The 22,931-nt window shown below is 41.7% G+C and overlaps 1 protein-coding gene across 3 annotated transcripts in view; it reads left to right on the forward strand.

The window, feature by feature from the left end:
• Positions 1–22,931, forward strand: part of DENND4A (DENN domain containing 4A) — an 89,510-nt gene that overhangs the window by 29,665 nt on the left and 36,914 nt on the right. For all 3 annotated transcript variants that reach the window (XM_026709249.2, XM_087941836.1, XM_087941837.1), the window contains exons 5-13: positions 17–186; positions 2,018–2,244; positions 4,940–5,006; positions 5,958–6,016; positions 8,574–8,718; positions 11,951–12,126; positions 15,631–15,731; positions 17,703–17,921; positions 19,402–19,547. In XM_026709249.2, coding sequence (XP_026565034.2) covers positions 17–186; positions 2,018–2,244; positions 4,940–5,006; positions 5,958–6,016; positions 8,574–8,718; positions 11,951–12,126; positions 15,631–15,731; positions 17,703–17,921; positions 19,402–19,547 — 1,310 coding nt within the window. The remainder of the gene's footprint in view (positions 1–16; positions 187–2,017; positions 2,245–4,939; positions 5,007–5,957; positions 6,017–8,573; positions 8,719–11,950; positions 12,127–15,630; positions 15,732–17,702; positions 17,922–19,401; positions 19,548–22,931) is intronic.

Raw genomic sequence — 22,931 nt, forward strand, 5'->3', positions numbered from 1 at the left:
AAATTGCTTCCTCTAGGTCTCATATGCAGATATCCGGAAAAAGACTACGATTCATTTCCTCTACCAGAGTCGGTGCCTCTCTTTTGTTTGCCAATGGGAGCAACTATTGAATGCTGGCCTTCCAACAGCAAATATCCCCTCCCAGTATTTTCTACGTTTGTCCTCACCGGAGCTTCAGCTGAAAAGGTACGATCCATTTATCCTCAACGGTCATTTCAGTGTTTATGGAGATTCTCAGTCCTGCAGGTCCTGGTTGTCCCAAAAGTGCCTTTTTCAAAGAGGCAACTGGTCTTTCTTTGCTTTTCTTTGAAGACGTTTTGCCTTCTCATCCAGGAAGCTTCTTCAGCTCGGACTGGAGGGTGGGGAAGGGAAGGATTTATATTTCCTTGTAGATAGCTCATCATTTGCATCCTTTTAGGGCGTCGTTGAGGCCACTTGGAGAGGTTAATCTGTGTCCTCAGGGTCACCTGAGTGATGCTCCTGGTTCCTATAGTCTGCAGTTTTCCCCTCTGGACATCCCTTCCTACTCTTACAGCATTCCAAGGGTGTTCATCCCAAATTGTATAGCTAAAAATCTGTAGAGATTCTCAGTCATCCAGGGGAATTTGAAAAAGCAAAGGTGCTTTTTCAGGAGGCAACAGGACTTCCTTGTTTCTTCTTTGAAGATGTTTTGCTTCTCCTCCAAGAAGCTTCTTCAGCTCGGACTGGATGGTGAAGAAAGGAAGGATTTATATACTCCTTGCAGACAGCTGGTCATTTGCATCCTTTTTGAGAGTCCTTGAGGCCACTTGGAGGTTTGTCTGTGTCCTCGTGGTCACCTGAGTGGTGCAAATGGCTGTGGAGCCTTCTTGGAACTACTGAAAGGACTGTGGTTGTGGAGTGTGCTTTTTGCAGGATGTTTTCTGCCCTGCGTCCCTGTTGAAGGCAGGCGCAGGCTGTTGGGGATGAGTCTGCGTTGTCCCCGTCTCAATCTGAAGCGCAAACGGTTCCTACAGCCTGCAGTTTTTTTTTTTCTGCAAAACCACTTTGGTGTTTGTTATTTTGCTTTTTCTGAGTTTGATCAGTTAGTTAAAAGAGCTGGAAGTCTGGAAGCTTTTTCTAAAGTGAACATTGGTTCTGTTATGCCTTTGTTATGCAGCCATTCATTCACCCTCCCCACCGCCCTTGTCTCTTTGCGACATTCAGCATATCTTATCTTTCTTTTTCTCTCCTACAAATGCAGGCAGTCCTCGACTTAAAACCATCTGTTTAGTGACCGTTCAAAGTTACAGTGGCATTGAAAAAAGTGACTTACAACCATTTTTTTTTACACTTAAGAGAGATGCATCAGTCACATGACTCAATCTTGGCAACTGACTCAAATTTATGATGGATGCAAGTGTCTCCCGGGGGGGTCCTGTGATCTCCTTTTGCAACCCTCTGGCAAGCAAAGTTAAGGCGGAAGCCAGATTCACTTAATGACCGCGTTACTACATTTACAGTTACAACGGAAAGGGAATCTTCCCGCACCGATTTTGTTGGCCACCCGATTTTTGAATCGTGACCCGATTCAAAAATTGGGTGGATTTTTTGTTCGCCGCTCGATACGGCCGCAAACAGGAGCATTCACAACCCCAGGTTCCAGTGTGTCTGTTTCTTTTCTTCCTGGAAATGCGGAGGTCCTAGTTCCTCCCTTTCCCCCAAATTTCTTCCAGGTTAATTTTTGGATTCTATCCAAAATCTTGGAAAAAAGGAAGAAAGGAGAGACTCATTTGGATCCATCCTTCGCTTACAATTGCTCTTTGAAAAGCCTGCTCGCTATGACGCTACCTTTGTGCAAGCAGAACTTGGCTAGAGCTTTAATCAAGTCCTTATTTTTCCGGGTTCCTAAAAGCACATTTGCCGTGTTTACAGCAGCTGTGCCTTCTATTTGAGTGTCGTCCATGGCAGATATATTTCAATATCTTAGGCCTGAAGGAAATACTGGTCAGATGCAGAATGTCCACGTCACTTCAATTAAATGTATTGTCACTTACAGGTCTACGGCGCTGCTATTCAGTTCTATGAAACATACCCTGAGGAAAACCTGACAGAAAAACAGAAGTCTCAGCTGGGCTTCATGGCCGTACCTAGCTCCAAAACCGTTCAGACTAACAAGTGCATCTGCCTGCTGTCCCACTGGCCGTTCTTCGATGCGTTCAAGAAATTTCTCACTTTTCTTTACCGCTATTCAATATCTGGTCCACACGTCCTTCCTATTGAGAAGTAAGTTGGAGGGGTGGGTTTTGTGCCCCACACATCATTAACGGTCCCTGTAATACATAACTTGGATCGTTTCAATCAGGGGTGGGATTCTACCAGTTCACACCTACTCGCGAGAACCGGTTGTTAACTTTCTAAGCAGTTCGGAGAACCGGTTGTTGGAAGAAATCTCTTTTTCCTTTTTTTCCACCCTTCTTACATTCTTGGTAGACAGCCTAGACTTATTGTTTTTTTCTTTTGCTGGTACTTTCTTAAAGGGGAAGGGTTGTTTTAAGCTTTTTACACTGCTGTTGGGAGGACATACTCCCCTGTTGGAGTTAACATTTTGAAGAAATAATTGAATAATGCAGCAGAGCTCCCAGAAAGAAGCTTTTAATGACAAGGAACTAACATGAGTGACATTCAGCAAGGCTTCTTGGCTAGCTGGAAAGATTGACATTCAGACGTGAGTTTACATACCCTTTTTGGGTTTTGTCTAAAACTGGTGACCATTCAAAGTTACAATGGCACTGAAAAAAGTGACTTATGACCATTTTTCACACTTACGACCGTTACAGCATCCCCACTGTCATGAGAGGCCAGGTGAGGAGAAGCGCCCCTTTGATGTGAGTGATGTCGAGTTGGCCACGCCCACCCAGTCACATAACCAAGCCACGCCCACCAACCAAGCCACGCCCACAGAACCGGTTGTTAAAAAAATTGAATCCCACCCCTGGTTTCAACGGAAAGGACATACGAGCCAGCCTACGCCCTGGGTATAACAGGTGCAAGCCTGCCTGGGGTCGCCCCAAATCCTTCCCCCCAAATTTGATAATTCTTTTTTTTTAAATTTCCTGGTCTGCAGCAATGCAAACTCGATAATGTGCAGCCCTCCTGAGCACCGTTTTCGCTGGCAGAGGCCTGCAGGAGGCTGTTGAGGCCGAAAACGGGGCCCAGGGGGCTACGCATGGCCCTCCCGAGCTCCATTTTTTTTTTGGCAGAGGGCTACAGGAGGTTGTCGCAGGCACCCCAGGCTCCATTTTTTTGTTGGCAGAGGGCTAGCAAAACAACTAAAAACAAAATGGAAGGAGAGGTGTTTACCCTTCCTTTTGCATTTGAGTACGCAAGAAGGTACAGGAAAGGAGAAAGGGAAAGAGGAAAGAACAAAGAGAAGGAAGGAAGGAAGGAAGGAAGGAGGACGGGAAGGAAGGAAGGAAGGAAGGAGATGGGTAGTATGGGAAAGAAGGAAGGAAAGATAGAGAAAGGAAGGAAGGAAGGAAGGAGATGGGTAGTATGGGAAAGAAGGAAGGAAAGAGAGAGAGAAAGGAAGGAAAGGAAGGAAGGAAGGAAGGAAGGAAGGAAGGAAGGAAGGAAGGAAGGAAGGAAGGAAGGAAGGAGATGGGTGGTATGGGAAAGAAGGAAGGAAAGATAGAGAAAGGAAGGAAGGAAGGAAGGAAGGAAGGAAGGAAGGAAGGAAGGAAGGAAGGAAGGGGAGATGGGTGGTATGGGAAAGAAGGAAGGAAAGAGAGAGAGAAAGGAAGGAAGGGAAGGAAGGAAGGGAGATGGGTAGTATGAGAAAGAAGGAAGGAAAGAGAGAGAGAGAGGAAGGAAGGAAGGAAGGAAGAAAGGAAGGAAGGAAGGAAGGAAGGAAGGAAGGGGAGATGGGTAGTATGGGAAAGAAGGAAGGAAAGAGAGAGAGAAAGGAAGGAAGGAAGGAAGGAAGGAAGGGAGATGGGTAGTATGGGAAAGAAGGAAGGAAAGAGAGAGAGAAGGAAGGAAGGAAGGAAGGAAGGAAGGAGGAAGGGAAGGAAGGAAGGAAGGAAGGAAGGAAGGAAGGAAGGAAGGAAGGAAGGAAGGAAGGGGAGATGGGTGGTATGGGAAAGAAGGAAGGAAAGAGAGAGAGAGAAAGGAAGGAAGGGAAGGAAGGAAGGAAGGACCACCACAGGTGCCCCCATCATGGTGATGTCGAGCTGGCCATGTCCCCCCGGGTTCCCCCACCCACCCAGGGCAAACACCCCCCTGATGCGGCCCTCAATGAAATAGAGTTTGTCTGCTCTATCCCTGCTCCAGGAATAGCTTCCACGGGTAGCGGTGGGGAGACAGGGCTCAACAATGATACGATGACCTCTCTGTCGGGGATAGGAAAGGAAACATTTGGCTTTTTGGCTATTGCCTTTTAGAGTTTGGGGCCAAGCAGAGGTCTAATCTATCCATTTTTTTTTTATTTAACTGCTGTTATAAAAAGCCAACATCTGGAAGCAGGATCTCGTGTGTGTTTTTCAGCTGCAAATATTGACGGAATGCATACTGGCCATAACCGAGTCCTCCTGTTTTCTTTTCACACGATCGATCATACTATAATGTGTTTGTGCAAAGTGTTAGACCAAAAATTCTTCAGATTGCTGTTTATGACTCATCGAAAGCACCCTGGGGATGTTTGTTCTCCAGTTTGTCTCCTCTGCGCTGCCTGCAACTGAGACCTTACTAAACTGGCCAGAGGTTAGCTTTCTGTCTGAATCTAAGCCCAAATAAATAAATCTCTGCTTAGTTTCAAATGGGTTTAATCTTTGCAAGTTATAAACCGGCACCTTTTTGCAAGCAATAAACCAAGAGTTTGAAGAATATTCTCTTAGCTAGTTGAATGTGATACCTTAAAAGCCTATAAACAAATGCTGATTTATTTATTTTTCTTAAGACAAAGTGATTATTCCCTCTTTAGGCATATTTCCCATTTTATGCACAAGGTTCCTTTTCCATCTCCACAAAGACCAAGGATTTTAGTTCAGGTAAGTGAACTAAATTTATTCCATTTTGTTCATACATTATTCAGATCAATAGGTTCCGCTAAAGGAATTATAAAAATGTTATAGGCTTGGAAACGCAAATTTGCTACTCAGTGCTGGAAGTGATCAAAAAATGTATACAAGTCACACTTTTTATGTTACAAGGCTGCTTAATTGTCAGCTTATCTACTTTTTAAATATATCTAGGCCTGGGAGCAGTTGGTAAACGAAAATGATTGGCTTTTTCTAAATGTCATCATTATAAAACAAAGCTAGAGTCTCAGATACTAATTTTTAAAAATCTCATTTTCTAGAAATTTGGCATGTTAAATCTGTCCCCTGATAAATATTTCTGGATCACTTTATGAAAAACAAACCCCAGACACATTTGATATTGAACTCAAATTCTATTTTCAAACTTTCTTGGCCCTACCCAAAAATATATACTTTTTTTTTTTTTGCTATTTTAAATCATTTCACAATTCAGTCTGATCGGTGGAAGTTTTCCCTTTATGAAACTCAATTCTGTATTAAAGTTTAAAAGCTGCAATGAATGTGATGTGGGAGGTAGATTGCAAAAAGATATCTGGCAGTTTTTAAAATATTCAGCTTGCATCTTTTTTTCTGGGCATTCCCTGGGATTTTTTGGGGGAAAGGACATCGGTAATAAATTATTTAACCAGTTTTATAAAATGTGCAAGCAAATAGAAGCAAATTGCTTAAAGCTTCTTGAGATTCTGGAGTCAAACCATAATAACTATTTCTTTATAGCATATCTTTATACTTTTTTTTTTAACATTAGAGGTCTGCCTATTTAACCATCATGTTTTTCAAGCCTACAGCAACGGTATTAATTCTGTGACAGCAATATGTTTTCTATAATCTATACAAACAAATGGCTTTATATTTAAATCTTCAGGTAAATATAAAAACCATACTCTTATTGTTTTATAGCTATCACCCCATGATAATCTGATTCTTAGTCAGCCCATATCATCACCTCTACCGCTGAGGCAAGTAAAATATATGTGTGTGTGTATATGTGTGCTGTAATGTGAGGAATGGACAAACCGATTTAGAAATTAGTGAAGAACACAACAATATATATATATATATATATAAACAAATATATATAAATATATATAAATATATAAATATTGTTAGGGCTCTGGCAGTTACCCCCATTTAAATCCTGAGTCTCGAGCCGAACTTCCAAAACTTAAAGAAGATTTATTAGGAGTAAACATGCCGGCACTGCCTGGGTGTAGCCGACTCTGAGGCACATCGTTCATTGTCACCCCTGACCCTGGTTTTCCCCTCACCTCCCTGCGTGTATCCTAATTCGTATTCTCCAATGGGACACATCCATAGCCCAGAGTCATCAATCATGCTCTCCAGTTAGAATTGTGCGTGGCAGAAACTTCGGTCACCTAGAAACTATCTTTGAAAACATTTGTGGAATGCACTTTCTGTTTGCAAGCTGCTGCACTGCTCCCCCCTCCCTCCCTTTCTGTTGGCAACTCTAAAAAGACCATAGAAAATGTTTTATGAGTTGACAAATATATCAAGAAAGAATTAGATTCCTCTCTATAAAAATTCTCTATAAAAATTACCCATTTCAAAGCAGGAATTTTACAGAATTTTCTTTCAGTTGCACCTGGATTTACGTTGCTTTTTCCTCCTGCTTATTCAGGCAGCCCCCATACACAGGTAGCCCTTCACTTACCAACCACAGTCAGCCCCAAATTTCCATTGGCGAGTGAGACAGTTGTTAAGTGAGTTTGGTCTCATTTTGCTGCCTTTCTTGCCACAGCTATTCAACGAATCACTACAGTCGTTAGGTCAGTCATACGGTTATTAAATAAATCTGGCTTCCCCGCTATTGGCTATGCTTGTCACATGACCCGAGGACACTGCAACCATCACAAATACACCTCAGTCGCCACCTGTATGAATGTTGATCATGTGACAGTGGAGATAACTGCAACAGTTGTCATTGTACAGATTGCTCTTGACTTTGCAATCATTCATTTAGCGACCATTCCAAATTACAACAATGCTGAAAAAAGTGGCATGACCGTTTTTTGGCACTTGGGACTGTTGTGCAACGTGATAAAAATTCGGACGCTTGGCAACCGGCTCCTGTTTATGACAGTCGCAGTGTCCCGAGGTCACATGATCCTCTTTTGCGACCTTCTGACAAGCAGTGTCACTGGGGGGAAACCAGATTCACTTAACAACCAGTTGTATGATTCACTTAACGACAGGGGCAAGAAAGGTTGTAAAATGGGGCAAAAAGTTCAATTAAAGTCTCGTGAAGCAACATAAATTTTGGGCTCAATTGTAAGTCAAGGACTATATGATGCTTACTTTATCGCAGTGTTTCCCAACATTGGCCATTTCCAGGGAGGGGTGGGGACTTCAGTTGTCAGAATAATTCTTCTTCTTCTTCTTCTTCTTCTTCTTCTTCTTCTTCTTCTTCTTCTTCTTCTTCTTCTTCTTCTTCTTCTTCTTCTTCTTCTTCCTTCTCCTCCTCCTCCTCTTCTTTCTCTTCCTCCTTCTCCTCCTCCCCTCCTCTTCTTTCCTCCTCCTCCTCCTCCTCCTCCTCCTCCTCCTCCTCCTCCTCCTCCTCCTCCTCCTCCTCCTCCTCCTCCTCCTCCTCCTCCTCTTCTTCTTCTTCTTCTTCTTCTTCTTCTTCTTCTTCTTCTTTCTTCTTCTTCTTCTTCTTCTTCTTCTTCTTCTTCTTCTTGTATTATTATTTTTATTGTGCAATTTCCATTACTATGTATATAATTTCCATATCCACAATGGCAGTGTGCTGTCTGGGTACAATTTCTTTTAAATACAAGTAACAAACCTTATATATTATAATTGTCAGAATTCTTCTTGGCGGCCATGCTGGCAATGGAATTCTGGGAATTGAAGTCCACAATCTCAAAATGGCCAACTAGGGGAAATGCTGCTTTATAGTTTCCGGTTTGTTTCATTTTGTGGTAGATTACTCAGAGCTGTAGGATGGGGGCAGTTGACAGATGTATTAAGGAAGCAAATAAATAAATAAACGTTACGAAAAACAATTTCTGGTTTGCGGTTTTTCTCCAGGCAAGGAGGTCAAACACACTAAAAAAATGGGAAGTGTGACTTTCCAGTCAAGCTAAGGAAACCAATGAAAGCTAGATGACAATTTGTTCTTGGTTTGTGAATCCTAAAGTTATTTTGAAAGCAGGAAAGAATGAAACCAGGTTCAGAGCGCGTGAGAAGGGTTCCATCATGTCTGGTTTGTTTGATCTCGAATGACTTGTTTGCAGTGAACCAAGTCTGCGCGCACATGTTAATTCGCAAACTTTACAACTTTATTTAAAAGTTAATGGAGTGCCAAATGGAAAAAACTGCTTTTAATCTACTTTGTGCTGTGTAATTTTAGCATTACTCAGACTAGTAATTGAATACTCTTGTGCTGAGTCATTCGATGCTGGGCTAACATTGGGGAAAAACGTGGTTCAATTCCTGGGGGAAAAAAAAGATGCCACTTGTAGTATTTATTCCTGTTCCTTTTTCTTTGATTAATAGCGGAGGGAAGTTTTCTGCTCTTCTGCAGAATCTGGGACCTGAGAATGCTGTAAATCTTCTAGTCTTTGCGGTGACAGAACATAAAATCCTCATTCACTCCTTACGCCCTTCGGTCCTCACCAGCGTAACCGAAGCTCTGGTCTCTGTAAGTTGTGAGAATTTCTCAAATAAGTGTTTTACAATTAAGACGAACAGAAAACCACACACGCACATACCCCAAATTAACTGGCTGTAAAATACCTTTTAAAGTTCAGGGTTCTAAAATCAATTTTTATAATTTATAAAAGGTAGTCCTTGACTTGCAACCCTTTGTTTAGTGACCATTACAAGGACACTGGAAAAAAAAGAAAGAGAGACTTACGGCCAGTTGTCACACTTACGGCTGTTGCAGCCTCCCCATGGTCACATGATCAAAGTTCAGGTGCTTGGCCACCGATTCATATTTATGATGGTTGCAGCATTCCAGGGTCATGTGCAGCCGCCGCCAAGAAAGCTAATGCAATCCTGGGTTGTATAAAACAGAGGCGTAGAATCAAGATCACGTGAAATATTAATGCCGCTTTATAAAACCCTAGTAAGGCCACACTTGGAATAGTGCAACCCATTTTGGTCACCGTTCTATAAAAAAGATGTTGAGACCTTGGAAAAAGTTCAGAGAAGAGCAACTAAGGTGATCAAACGCCCGGAGACTGAAACATGAAGAAGTGCTGCTGGTTTGGTGTCTGGCTAGTCTGAAGAAAAGAAGAATTAGGGGCGACGTGATAGCAGTATTTCAGTATTTTGGGGGGGCTGCCACAAAGAAGAGGCGGTTAAATTATTCTCCAAAGCATCTGAAGGCAAGACAAGAAACAATGGATGGAAACTAATCAAAGAGAGAAGCGATCTGGAATTAAGGAGAAACTTCCTAAGAGTGAGGACAATGAACCAGTGGAACAGCTTTGCCTTCAGAAAACATGGACGCTCCCTCACTGGAGGTTTTTAAGGCGAGACTAGACAGTCACTTGTCTGAAATAGTGTAGGTTCCCCTGCTTGTGCAGGGGGCTGGACTAGAAGATCTCTAAGATCCTTTCCAGCTCTATTCTATTCTGAATTCTAAATCTCCTTTTGCGACTTTCTCACAAGCGTAGTCGATGGGGAAAGCCAGATTTGTTTTTTTTAAAAAACCCTCATAATTCACTTAACAACTATAGTAATACACTTTAAAACTGTGGGAAAAAGGTTGTAAAAATGACACCCAGCCTGCTTAACAACTGCCTTGCTTAACCATGGAAATTTTGGTGGTAGGCCAAGGACTACCTGTTCTATTTTATTTAAATTTGACATGGGCTGTAGAGGATTTGGGGCCTAAAAGGATTTGCGGCTCTGGTAACGATAAATGATTGCATGAACGAGATATGTCTAGTCTAAGGACTGGGGTGGGATGTGATGGCAGTCTTCCGATATTTGAGGGGCTGCCCCAAAGAAGGGGGGAGGGGTGTCAATCTATTCTCCAAAGTGCCAGAAGGCAGGAGAAGAAATAATAGGTGGAAGCTCATTAAAGTGGGATCCAACCTAGAAGGAAGGAGAGATTTCCTGACGGGGAGAACAATTAATCTGTGGAGCAGCTTGTCCTCAGAAGTGGTGGATGCTCCAACATTGGAGGTTTTTAAGAAGAAATTGGACAACCATTTATCCGGAGTTGTCTAGGGCAGGGGTCCCCAAACTTGGCAACTTTAAGACTGGTGGACTTCAACTCCCAGAATTCCTCAGTCAGCTATGCTGAGCGATTCTGGGAGTTGAAGTCTACCAGTCTTTTTTTTTATTTTTAACAACAAACATAGATAAACATAAGCATAAAACAACAAATAAAACCTTTCCATTATACAGTGTGTCGGTTGGTACATATTTCTTGTGCACAAAGTCTATAGTCTTTTCCTCTTAAAGTTTACATATTACATTAATCGACTTTCCACGTCATATTATATTATTAATGTATCATGGATGCTTCAGGAGCCGGTTGCCAGTCTTAAAGTTGCCAGATTTTGAGACCCCTGGTATAGGGTCTCCTGCTTGGTTGGACAAAAGATCTCCAATTCTGTCATTCGGATGTCCTGATGGGCCTTTGCTCCCTGGTCTAGGATCCACGGCTGTTTGCCAAATTCTTTGGCTGGTGGATTTTAGAGTGTTTTGCTCAGCTGCAGATCAAACTGAGCGCGAGGCCCAAACACCCATTTGTGGAGTCGGGTAGGGCAGCCCGTTGTTCAAAGGAATGAAGTCAAAAATTCCACTGAGCTAGCACAAAGCCTCTCCTGCCCTCCACTTCACGCTGAGTGTCATCTTTTAAACATTTTGTTTGTTCTGCTTTTATCTCCTGAGGATGTTTGTACAGATGGCGCCGCCGTACTATTCATCTAGTTCAGGTCATTAGCACTGTCCTTTGTCAAAGGTTCTCCATTTCATACACATTAACAAGGGATAAATAAAACATCCTCTATTGATGAAAAGTCAGGTATAAATGTAATATATCAATCGATAATCATGGGTTATTAGTAATACTATCATTTCAAGTGCTTTATTGATGAGAACTTCCCAATTGCATCTATCCATTGGCCTAATTAATATTTTAAAAGGAAGGAATGGCTACTTTCCATAGTGATGTACTAGTATCGAAAGTAGAACGTGGTTTATGAGTGTTCCCTTTTCTTCAGAGGTAGACAGCCTTTTTTTGTCAAGAAACATCTTTTCCCAGGTATGATAGACTAGTCCCCATGAAGGATTGAGCAGAATCAGGCAGATTCTACTTTATTTCGGTCGTGGATCAATAGATACACCCAGTCAAATGAACGAGCTATCTCCTAATAACAAGAATGTATAGATCCTCTGAGCTGCTTATTGTCTGAGACCCTCTTTTCCTTCGATAGAACATCCCAAATGTGCTTTTTCAAAAGGCAACTGGACTCTGTTTTCCCTTGAAGACCTTTCACTTCTCATCCAAGAAGCTTCTTCTGTTCTGATTGAAGGTCAGGTCAGAACGGAAGAAGCTTCTTGGATGAGAAGCGAAACATATTCAAGGAAAAGCTTGAAGGAAGTCCAACTGCCTTTTGAAAAAGCACCTATGGGACAACCCTGGATGCCTGAGGACCTCTATAGACCTTCCTTAGAACATGTTCTCTTGGGCAGGGGTCTCCAACCTTGGCCACTTTAAGATTTGTGGACTTCAACTCCCAGAATTCTAGGAGTTGAAGTCCACAGGTCTTAAAGTGGCCGAGTTTGGAGACCTCTGGTCTAAATCATCTCTTTTGGATGGGTTGAAATTAGTTCAAGAGTTGCCCACCCTGTTTTTCTCGAAGCACATCTGGCTATCTGCATTCAACATGTTTGTTCTTCTCTTTTGAAAGATGATCTTTCCGTTCCACTGGCCCTGCCCGTACATTCCTCTCTGCCCTCTCGCCCTGGCGGATGTTCTGAGCGCACCGTGTCCATTCATAGTGGGAATTGATTCCAGATATTTTGATCTTTATGACCCTCCTCCAGATGTGAGCTGTGTTGACCTAGATACAAACACCATTTCACAGTAAGTATTGGGAGCGCTTTGTTTGCTGGCTTTTTTTTTTTTTTGGGGGGGAAATAATACGTAATTCAGAGGGCAGACTTTTAAATTAATTTTCCTGGGTTTGCTAAATTATTTATCAGAGGAGGGAATTAAGGTTCATATTTGCACGCGTGTCCCTTGTTTACTCAGCAGTAGAAAAACGTACAGTTGAATCTGCAAATTGAGTCCACAAAAAAACATTGTTTTGAAGCTAAGCATTTAATCTTTGGATATTAGATCTCTCATAGGGGCAAATTGCATTTAGTAAATACTGTATAATTATTTCGCATGTGCTTGTAATCCATTTCAAGTTGTTGCAATAGCCTTGTAAAATAAACTGGCGTTAGCTTTAAACTGAGATTGAGAGACTGATAAACTAGCATTAGCTTTAAAGTGAGATTGAGAGAATAATTGGCCCTTTACTTAATAGTTTCATGCTGAACTAGAATTAGAGGATAAATGTTCATGTAAAGACTGTTATCTGTTTGTTTTCTTTTATTGCTTTGCTTTACAGGAACAGTGCATTAGTGAATGACAAAGACATATTGGTCGCCTCAGCAATTTGTTTTTGCCAGTCCGTGTGCAAATTAATCTTTTAAACGCTTAGCAGATTGTCTTCCATTATTCTTAGTACTTTGGAAAAGCTTTATTACAACAAAAAGTTTGAAATGTATATTTCTTAAGATGAAATACAACTTGATGATCTGGATTTAAGCCGCTCCAGCAAAAGGAAAAATTGCAGGGAAAATGTGTCTGTAAAAGTGAAGGAAATTGTCTTCATGAACAAATTCTAATGTATTCAAAGTTTTAACTGCTTGTGAACTTGGAAATCAGTTTTGGTATTTGTGGTTACTCTTGGTACGGTATATATAGTCCTCATTTAATGACCCTAATTGGGACTGGAAACTCTACTGCTTACAACATCAAGGTTGTAAGTGGAAAAACCACCTGACCAGGCCACTTAGGCAGGTTGTTATCATTAACGGGGACTACACAGATCGCTAAATGAGGACCCTGCAGGCTTCCCCGTTGACTATACTGGTGGGATACTGGTGGGGACAGTTGAAGATCATGATCGTGTACTGGTAAAACCATAATTTCACTGGAAGGTCTTTTTCCTGTGCCTTGTTGTCTTTTAGGGTGGGATGCACAGATGGGGCTTTAGTAGGAAGCTATATCAACTCTTAAAAATGCCCCAAACATACCTAGAAGATCTAAAAATCGAGCATTGAATGACAGACCTAGAGAATTTCAAACAGGGTGTCGAGTTCTCGACAGAACCAATACCCCAAGGAAGGATATTGTTGCTCAACTAAATCTGTCATTTGCACCAAGCAGTAGCCACGTGCTTTCCTTTTATGAATCTGCCAAGTCAAGAAGCAATTTTTTTCTGCAGAAGCTGAGAACGTAAACAGCTTCACCCAGAAAACCCAGAGTGCCTGCATCCCGGAAGGAAAGGAATAAATATTCATATTTAGTTCTTCTATTTATATTAGCTGGGTCATCCTGGGTGGGGAGGCCACCTTCCTGTTGCAGCTTGTCATCCTTTCTGCATTGCCATTGGAAGACTCTTTGGTGAAATAACGATGCCAGGAAGGAGAAAACCACGAGATAGGCGGCCAATAAATTTAATAATAATAATTTAATAATAACCTCTCTGACTCTTCATTCGCTGCTCGCCTCTGCAACATCCTGGTTTTCTCCCAACCTGAGGCAGAAATTAGCTCCCCTTCTAGAGTATAGAAATGATTTCCTCGCAGAAGTAGATAATTACTTTTAATCGAAATTGTATCATGCAGGTAGTCTTAGGAACCCCCCCCAGTTCAGCCCAGCATTTCTGTTACTAAGCAAGACAGTTGTTAAGTGAGTTTTGCCCCATTTGGAGACCTCCCTTGCCACAGTTGTTAAGTGAATCACTGCAGGTGTTAAGTTAGTAACGCAGTTAGTATTAAGCGAATCTGACTTCCCCATGCACTTCGCTTGTGGGAAGGTCACAAGTGGGGATCACATGACCCCAGGACACTGCAGCCGTCATAAATATGGGTCGGTTGCCAAGCATCTGAATTTTGATCGTGTGACCACGGTCCCAAGTGCCTTTTCTCAGTGCTGTTGGAACTTCAAATGGTCACTAAACGTATAATTGTATATCAGAGATGAAAGGTATAGATTTCAGGAATCAAATAACCCTAACATGTTTATACATTTAATAAATAAAACGTACTTCCTGCCTGGACAGGGGGTTAGGCTAGAAGACCTCCAGGGTACTTTCCAGTTTTATGATTCTATGATTCCTTGAAACTCTTATTTGAAGATTCCTATTCCACCGAATTAAGTTCGGCTGACAGTATTGAAGCAGAAAACACCTCTGGGAGTTCTGATGCTCGGATTGGACCAAATATTTGAGAAACGCAATGAATAGCAATAGCCCTTAGACTTATATACCACTTCACAGTGCTTTCCAGGCCTCTCTAGGCAGTTTACAGAGTCAGCCTATTATCCCTCAACAATCTGGGTCCTCATTTTACTCACTTCAGAAGGATGGAAGGCTGAGTCAACCTTGAGAGGGTTGGGATCGAACTCCTGGCAGTCAGCAGAATTAGCCTGCAATACTGCATTCCAACCACTCTACCACCCAGATAGATAGATAGATAGATAGATAGATAGATAGATAGATAGATAGATAGATAGATAGATAGATAGATAGACAGACAGACAGACAGACAGACAGACAGACAGACAGACAGACAGACACCATAGATAGTTGATGATAGGGAGAGAGAGAGAGAGGAAGGAAGGAAGGAAGGAAGGAAGGAAGGAAGGAAGGAAGGAAGGAAGGAAGGAAGGAAGGAAGGAAGGATATATAGAGAGAGGAGAGAGAGAGAGGAGAGATGGATAGAAAGATAGATGGACGGATGGACAGACAGACAGACACCATAGATAGTTGATAGATAGATAATAGATAGATAGATAGAATAGATAGATAGATAGATAGATAGATAGATAGATAGATAGATAGATAGATAGATAGATGATAGACAGACAGACAACAATAGCACTAGCACTTAGACTTATATACCGTTTCACAGTGATTTTACTGCCCTCTTTAAGTGGTTTACACAGCCAGCCTATTGCCCCCAACAATCTGGCTCCTCATTTTACCCATCTTGGAAGGATGGAAGACTGAGTCAACTTCGAGCCGGCCAGGAGCAAACTCCTGGCAATGGGCAGAGTTAGCAATAGCACTTAGACTTATATGCAGCTTTCCAGTGCTTTCCAGCCCTCTCTAAGCAGTTTACAGAGTCAGCCTCTTGCCCCCAACAGTCTGGGTCCCTCATTTTACCCACCTTGGAAGGATGGAAGGCCGAGTGAACCTGGAGCTCGTCAGGATTGAACTGCTGGCAGTGAGCAGAGTTAGTCTGCCATTCTGCCTTCTGACCACCCCACCCTTGTGGCTCTTAATCCCTAACATTTCTCTTTGGATTCCAGACCAGGGGATAAGCGAACGATTGCATGGAAAATCTTGCCAAAGAAGCCTTGTAAGAAGCTGATGAGCACCCTAAACCACTTGTATCAGCAGCTGGCAGCATGTAAGTGAAGGAGGGCCCAGAAGAGCGTTGTGTGTTGTGGTTGTGGTTCATAATGATAGTGAAACCCTTTTTCATGTTGAGGAGAAGCAGAGGGAAATTAGATTCGGGTTATAGAGAAAGAAATTTGTGCTTTGGGGAAGAAGCACCGAAGGCCCCAGCGGATCATTTGCATGATGTGTCATTCTCTTTGAAACCCTGGGTGAGGTTTAAACAAAAAAAATCCCACTTCTTTTATTTAAATCCTCAGAGCAATGTTTCTCAACCTTGCCAACTCTAAGAGGGTTGGACTTCAACTCCCCAACTTCTAGGAGCGGAAGTCCGCTCATCTTAAAGCTGACCAGGTTGAGAAGCTCAGACTTAGAAAGTCCTCACGGACCTTGAATGTTGTGTGTCATGATAGAATCGATTTGCTTCTTTCAAACCCTGTCGCTATTCAACTTGCCAATAAACTGGGGCGGGGAGGGGAAGAGAAGAGTGGAATGAAATGCTGAGAAGTTGTGATGACCCGGGGCGTGGCACAAAAGCAACAAGTAAAGTCCCTTTAATTCCTCCAACTTGGCCTCCAATATCCAATTATCATCGGCTGGAGAGAAAAAATACACTCTCCCAAGAACGGTTTTTAAAGGGAAGGAATTCCATCCAAACTCAAAGTACATATAAATTATAAATAAAACCCAACATAAACCACAGTGCAGCAATTAACGAGACAGGACAGGATAAGGGATTGAAGACGTCAAAAGATAACGAAATGCACACACTTGGGAGGACAGCCAGAACTCAGATAAGACTTGGCAAACCAGAATAACGTCACGCTTTGCTTCCAGCAACTTTGCCATGCGCAGTTTGCCCTTTTAAACGGTCTTCCCAGCTGCAGCCCATGAAGGGGATCAGGGCCCTTTTCTCCCCCGTAAACCACGCCACTCACGTTGCTCCCTTATTTGTTCCTCCCTGCGTGCCCTAGGATGGAGAAGGGGTGGGCCTGGGTCTTCCTGGGTGCAAATCAGCTGTCCTGCAGGTTTGAGAAGGCCAGCGATGGACTTCTCACTGCTGGCAAAATGTATCTAGTGAGATCATGTGAGATCAGTGTCAGCCATATTCTTACTTGAATGAACTTTATTTCTTGAGTGCTGAATGGAACGGGGAGTTTCATTGGAACGCTGACAATCAGCCTGGCAGAGGAGAAAGAAATACTGCAGTCAATACTAATAATCTTTAATAATTTAATATTTAATCTTCTTTCATTTGTAATGGTTTTATATTATCTTTTCTATTTCTATTGTCTGTAGAGATTCTCAGTCATCCAGGTCATGGTTGTCCCAAAGTGCCTTTTCAAGAGGCAACTGGACTTTATTTGATTTTTCTTTTGAAGACGTTTCGCTTCTCATCCAGGAAGCTTCTTCACCTCATTGCAGACTACAGGAACCATTTGCGCTACTCAGGTGACCCTGAGGACACAGACAAACCTCCAAGGGGCCTCAACGGCTCTCTAAAAAGGATGCAAATGACCAGCTGTCTGCAAGGAGTATAAATCCTTCCATTCCCCACCATCCAGTCAGAACAGAAGAAGCTTCTTGGATGAGAAGTGAAAAGAAAAAACAAGAAAGTCCAGTTACCTCCTGAAAAAAGCACCTTTGGGACATGGTCTGTAAGCTGTCCAGAATTGCTGTATAATAGTAAAATAGGTGGCATATAAGTTTAATATGTAAATAAATTGTGGATGTTTCATAATTGGAGGCTTTTAAGAAGAGGGTCAGCCAGTCTCGGAGTTTATTGGTTTGGAGTTGGTTAGTTGGAATGCTGAAAAAGGGATTGGATAGCCATTTGTCCAGAATGGTATAGGATCTCCTGCTGGAGCGGGGTGGGTGGGTGGACTAGAAGACCTCCAAAGTCCCTTCCCTCTCCATCATTCTATAAATATAACCATGTTTTGGCATTTTTTTTTACTTTGTGTTCGTTTTTTTTAATCCACAGTGCAGCAAAGACCCCGAGACGATGCTTTAATGGAGCTAGCTATGAATGACTACGATTTCCATTCAGGCTCGAAGCTGCATCTCTTAGATGTAGAAATCCAGGAGGCATTTCTCACTTTTATGGCTTCGATCCTGAAAGGTTACAGGTCTTACCTAAGGCCTATTACACAAGCCCCTTCGGAAACGGCAACGGATGCAAGCTCTCTTTTTGAACTGCAAGGTAAACCTGTTGTATTTGTAGCATACAAGTTGGCTAGAGGGAATTCTGGGAATTGAAGTCCACATTATCTTAAAGTCGCCCAGGTTGCGAAATGCTGACGTAGAGGCTGGGTTGAAACAGAAAGCGTGATTTAGGTATCAGTGTCCCAGGGGCATTTGTAGAGATCTGTGGCATCAGCAGTTGTGGGTCAAAACTGTGCCCCGTTATAATGTGTGTTATACATATGCAAAAAGGGGGTGGGGCTTGGATTTTTCAGTCACACCCACCGTTTTGGTGCTATGGATACACAGTCTCCCCTCTGGACACCCCAATATGAATAAAACATCCGGCAAAAATCGCATTGCTTCTCTTCAACTCTCTGCAATTACGTCTGATCTTGGCATTCCAAATCTTTGTATCATTTGCCAGTTGATGAATTTGATCAATTCTAGTATTAAGTGGCAGTTGGGCACGACAGACCTAAATATCCGTCTATTGAGGCAAAGTTTTTAGTTGTTTTTCTGTTTTCTCTCGTTTTTTATGCTTCCCAGAGTCCACTGAAGTTGGCTGGCCAGTACATTTAAATAAATACATATAAATAACGCCACTCAGACTTTAGATTACAAAATGAAACGTTTTTCTCATTAGAATAGAGCAGAGACTATTTTCAAAATAAGCGAGACAAAAATTTTGGCCAAAGTATCATTGACATTAGAAACCCAGTTAAAACAAAATGGGTTTAAATATCATGTGAAAATGCCAGTAACATCCAGTATGTTCCCTATGAAAGTATAATCTTTTTATTTATTGCTGGTCATTGATAGTCAATTACTTTATTGATTTATTTATTTGACATATGCTCCAGTTATCAACCTACTACAAGGAACTGTTCAGTGACCTGTAAATTCCTGGATTGTTAAATCCCAGTTTACTGAAACATAAACCACCATCAAAAGTGATGTTAACAGTGGCAAGCCATAGGAGAAACAAGAAAACATGATTTAAAACCATCAGGATTAACATGCCGATAATGAAGGGAACAGTCCATGATTCTGTCCTAATACTCAACTTGCAAATTACAATTTAGTATACTAGAAACATGTATCCAAAATGGATTATTGCGAATCTGGAAATATTTAAATATTTCGCTCAGTTTAGATTGTCTGTCGACTATATCTATTATTATCTATCATCTATCTATCTATCTATCTATCTATCTATCTATCTATCTATCTATCTGTCTGTCTATCTATCTAATTTATATGGCCACCCATCTTGCAAAATAAGCAACTCTGGGTAGCTATGTTAACACAAAACATAGACACCCTCCTACCCATTCCGACAAAGACACATAGATCAAACTATACATGGCTTAATGAGGATATGAATTAATTGGTTGTGTTTAATTTCATTTCTTTCTTTGTTCATGGAATAAGTTGCTCCTTGTTTTTCTGCTAGTGGGATCTACAACATCGTTTTTGTTTTTGTTTTAATCTTACAGGATTCTTGAAAAGCCGGGATCGTTCACATCAAAAGTTTTATACTATGATGACTAAGACCCAGATGTTCATTCGCTTCATTGAAGAATGCTCTTTTGTTAGTGATAAAGATGCAAGCCTTGCTTTTTTTGATGACTGTGTAAATAAAGTAAGTGTTTTGCGAGTCACAATATCTGACCATATCTGACTATACTTGTTGCTCCAAAGACTCACTACAATATAGAGGGACCCCCACCTCTGACTGGCTGCAGTTGCCAAAATGTCTAGCAAGAAAAGCATATTGATTAAAGAAGAAACGACGTAATTTACACCCCACCTTTTCTTCTATTCGTTAATTGGTTTTGAAAAGTATGACTGTCTCTTACTTTCCCTGAGCTAGCAGGGAGGAGATGTCCATACTAGCTTCTAGAGAGTTCTTGACCTTCTCCTTTTGTTCTCCCCCACTTCAGTGAATTACCTGGCTGGTCTCACCTTGGCAACTTGAAGCCTGAATTCTGGGAGTTGAAGTCTACTTTGTCACCAGGCTTCAAGTTGCTGAGGTTGGAGACCCCTGGTCTAGGAGAGGACATTCCTCATCTTACCCAATCTGTCTGCATGTCTGCTTGGGATACAGGGAGATATTACCCAAATATCTGGAGGACAACGGACAGAGAAAGGTTGCCTTGAAGCACGATGCAAGGGAATACAAGACTCTCTTGAACTCAGAGCAGCCTAGAAGATTGGGTTGGATAACAGAAAGATTATTAGCTCCTATTTGTAATGTCTTCAGTGAAAGAAACAGAACATTATTCTTCTTGTGCCATATCCATCATCGGGTGTTGGCGATTATGTTGTGGCGAACCTATTTTTATCACCAGCCGCACGAAAAAAGTGCTGTTGAATTTTGTCCAGAGCAGTTCCTTAGATTTTTGAAGCCATGATATTCTTGTTTTGCCTGGACTTCATTTGCCTTCAATCTTTCCCCGGAGGAATAGAACATAGAATGTCAGAATTGGAAGAGACATTGAAGGTCTTCTAGTCCAGCCCTGTGCTCAAGCTATCTCATTTCAGACAGGTGGCTGTCCAGTCTCTTCTTAAAAACCTCCACTGATCAAAGAGTACCCACAACTTCTAGATCAGGGTTCTTCAAACTCAACGTCTTTAAGACTTGTGGACTTCAACTCCCAGAATTCCTCTTCCAGTCATGTTAGCTCAGGAATTCTGGGAGTTGAAGTCCACAAGTCTTAAACTTTCCAAGTTTGAAGTTGAATTGACCCTTGTTCTAGAGTCAAGCTGTTCCACTGATTGATTGTTCTCACTGTCAGGAAATTTCTCCTTAGTTCTAAATTGGATTTCTCTTTAATTAGCTTCCATCCATTGTTCTTGTCTTGCCTTTGGATGCTTTGTAAGATGGGTTGACTTCCTCATCTTTGTCACAAATACTGCTGTCATACCATACCTTTTCGCTAAACTAGCTATGCTCAATTCCTAACTCTGATTTATGCTTTTGTTGAAAGTGGTGCTTACTTCTGGATTTCGGAAAGAACACCTCACAGCAAAAATGGGTTTGCTTAATAACCATGATGTTCACTTAACAACCATGGGTTCACTTAATGACCATGGCGATATGCTTAACCACAGCAACGCAAAATGCCAGAGCTGTTATAATCCTGCATCATTACAGGACATCATACTTTATGATGATGTCACTTAGTAACAGAGTTGCTGGTCCCTGTTACCGTTACTAACCAAGGATTACCTGAACCTGAAGCCTTACATTCGCACAAGGAACCCATTTTATCCCTTACAGCCCTGGCTTCAATCATTTGAGGATCTGATATATTGCACAAACCCTGGTTGCTCTTCCAATAGCAAGAGCACTTGGACTTATATACCACTTCCCAACTCTTTACACCTCTCTCTAAGCAGTTCAGCATTTTGCTGCCAACAATCTGGGTCCTCATTCTATCAACCTCGGAAGGATGGAAGGTTGAGTCAACCTTGAGCCGGACAGGATCAAACTCCTGGCAGTGGGCAGAGTTAGCCCGCAATACTGCATTCTAACCACTGCGTAACCATGGCAAGAGAAGAGAACAGATCAGAATAGACTAGCACTTAGACTTATATACTGCTTCATAGTGATTTACAGCCATCTGTAAATAGTTTGTAGTCAGCCGATGACCCCCAACAATCTGGGTCCTCATTCTACCCACCTCGGAGGGATAGAAAGCTGAGTCAACCTTGAGCCGGTGAGAATCAAACTGTCAAACTGCTGGCAGTCGACAATCAGAATTGGCCTGCAATACTGCATTTTAACCACTGCGCCAGCACGGTTCTTGATAGAGGAGATTTGCACACCGTACTTGTCAAAATATTTCTTTGTTCTTGATCTATCCAAGGCCTGCTTGTGTTCATATTGCATCTGAAGTTTGTGTGCATATTTAGATCTAAAATGTCATCTTGATAACATTTCTTGTGAAATGGCTTTTTTCAGAGATTCTTTTGATCAAACTTTCTATGGCACAGATTTTCTGACGAGATGTTAAATTTAGCGAGATGTTACGCGTTAACCTTCCTCTGCAATTTGATTCTTTCCTTTCTTGCTCTCATGAGCGATACAGATAATCCTTGTGTAGCAACAATTGGGATTGGCTACTCGATTGTTAAGTGAAGCAGCCATTAAGTGAAACCGTCACTGTGCTTCTTCAGTTTTCCTTTGCCTTCTGGGACTTGTGAAGGTTGTAGATGCAAGGTTTGGTCGCAAAGTTGCTTTTTCATCACTGTTGAAGTAACTGCAAATGGTCACTAAATGAGGTAGTCACTAAACAAGGATTAAATAAGGATCATTTCTAGACTCTAATGCCAGTAGGCTTAGAAGGAAGGATTTTGTCTAAGGAAACTTATGCCAAAGTATTAACTTTAAAATATTACTTATTTTATTTAGCCCCCAGCTTCTTTAAAGCATAAATTGAAAAGATAAACTATCGTCCTAAACATCAGCAAAACTCACTGTTGTTGTTTTGCTTCAACACATTGTATGTCACTCTGAGAGGGAGAAATTTCATTTGTGTGTGTATTATCATAATCGCTCTCCGTTTGGTAGACAGAAAAAAAACTTTATTTTTTTCTTCCTTTCCCTCCAGGAAAAAAAGTGACAGAATAGATCTGGGTAGAGTCCCTCAAGCATAACCTAGGAACAGAAAGCGACTGGGGATTAGTCGGTGCGTGTTGCATATAAAGTGAGCTTGCCATAGAAAATAAGCTTTGGAAATCATCCTTCAAAGATTGCGTTAGCCTAGCAAATAAGTAACACAGCATAACTCTCCTGCCAGGATCACAACCTGTTAGACGTGTTGCCTTCAACTGTCTTTATTGAAGGCGAGGTTTTATTTCATCCGTCACCAACCATGGAGCAGTCAATCAGGATAGAGCTGGAAGGGACCTTGGAGGTCTTCTAGTCCAACCCCATGCTCAAGCAAGAGACCTTGTACCATTTCAGACAAGTGCCTTTCCAGTCTTTTCCTAAAAGCTTCCAGTGATGACGCATCTACAA

Source organism: Pseudonaja textilis, chromosome 13 (assembly GCF_049901715.1).
Source record: "Pseudonaja textilis isolate UNSWEBS1 chromosome 13, rPseTex1.2, whole genome shotgun sequence".
In the NCBI taxonomy this organism is placed as follows: domain Eukaryota; kingdom Metazoa; phylum Chordata; class Lepidosauria; order Squamata; family Elapidae; genus Pseudonaja; species Pseudonaja textilis.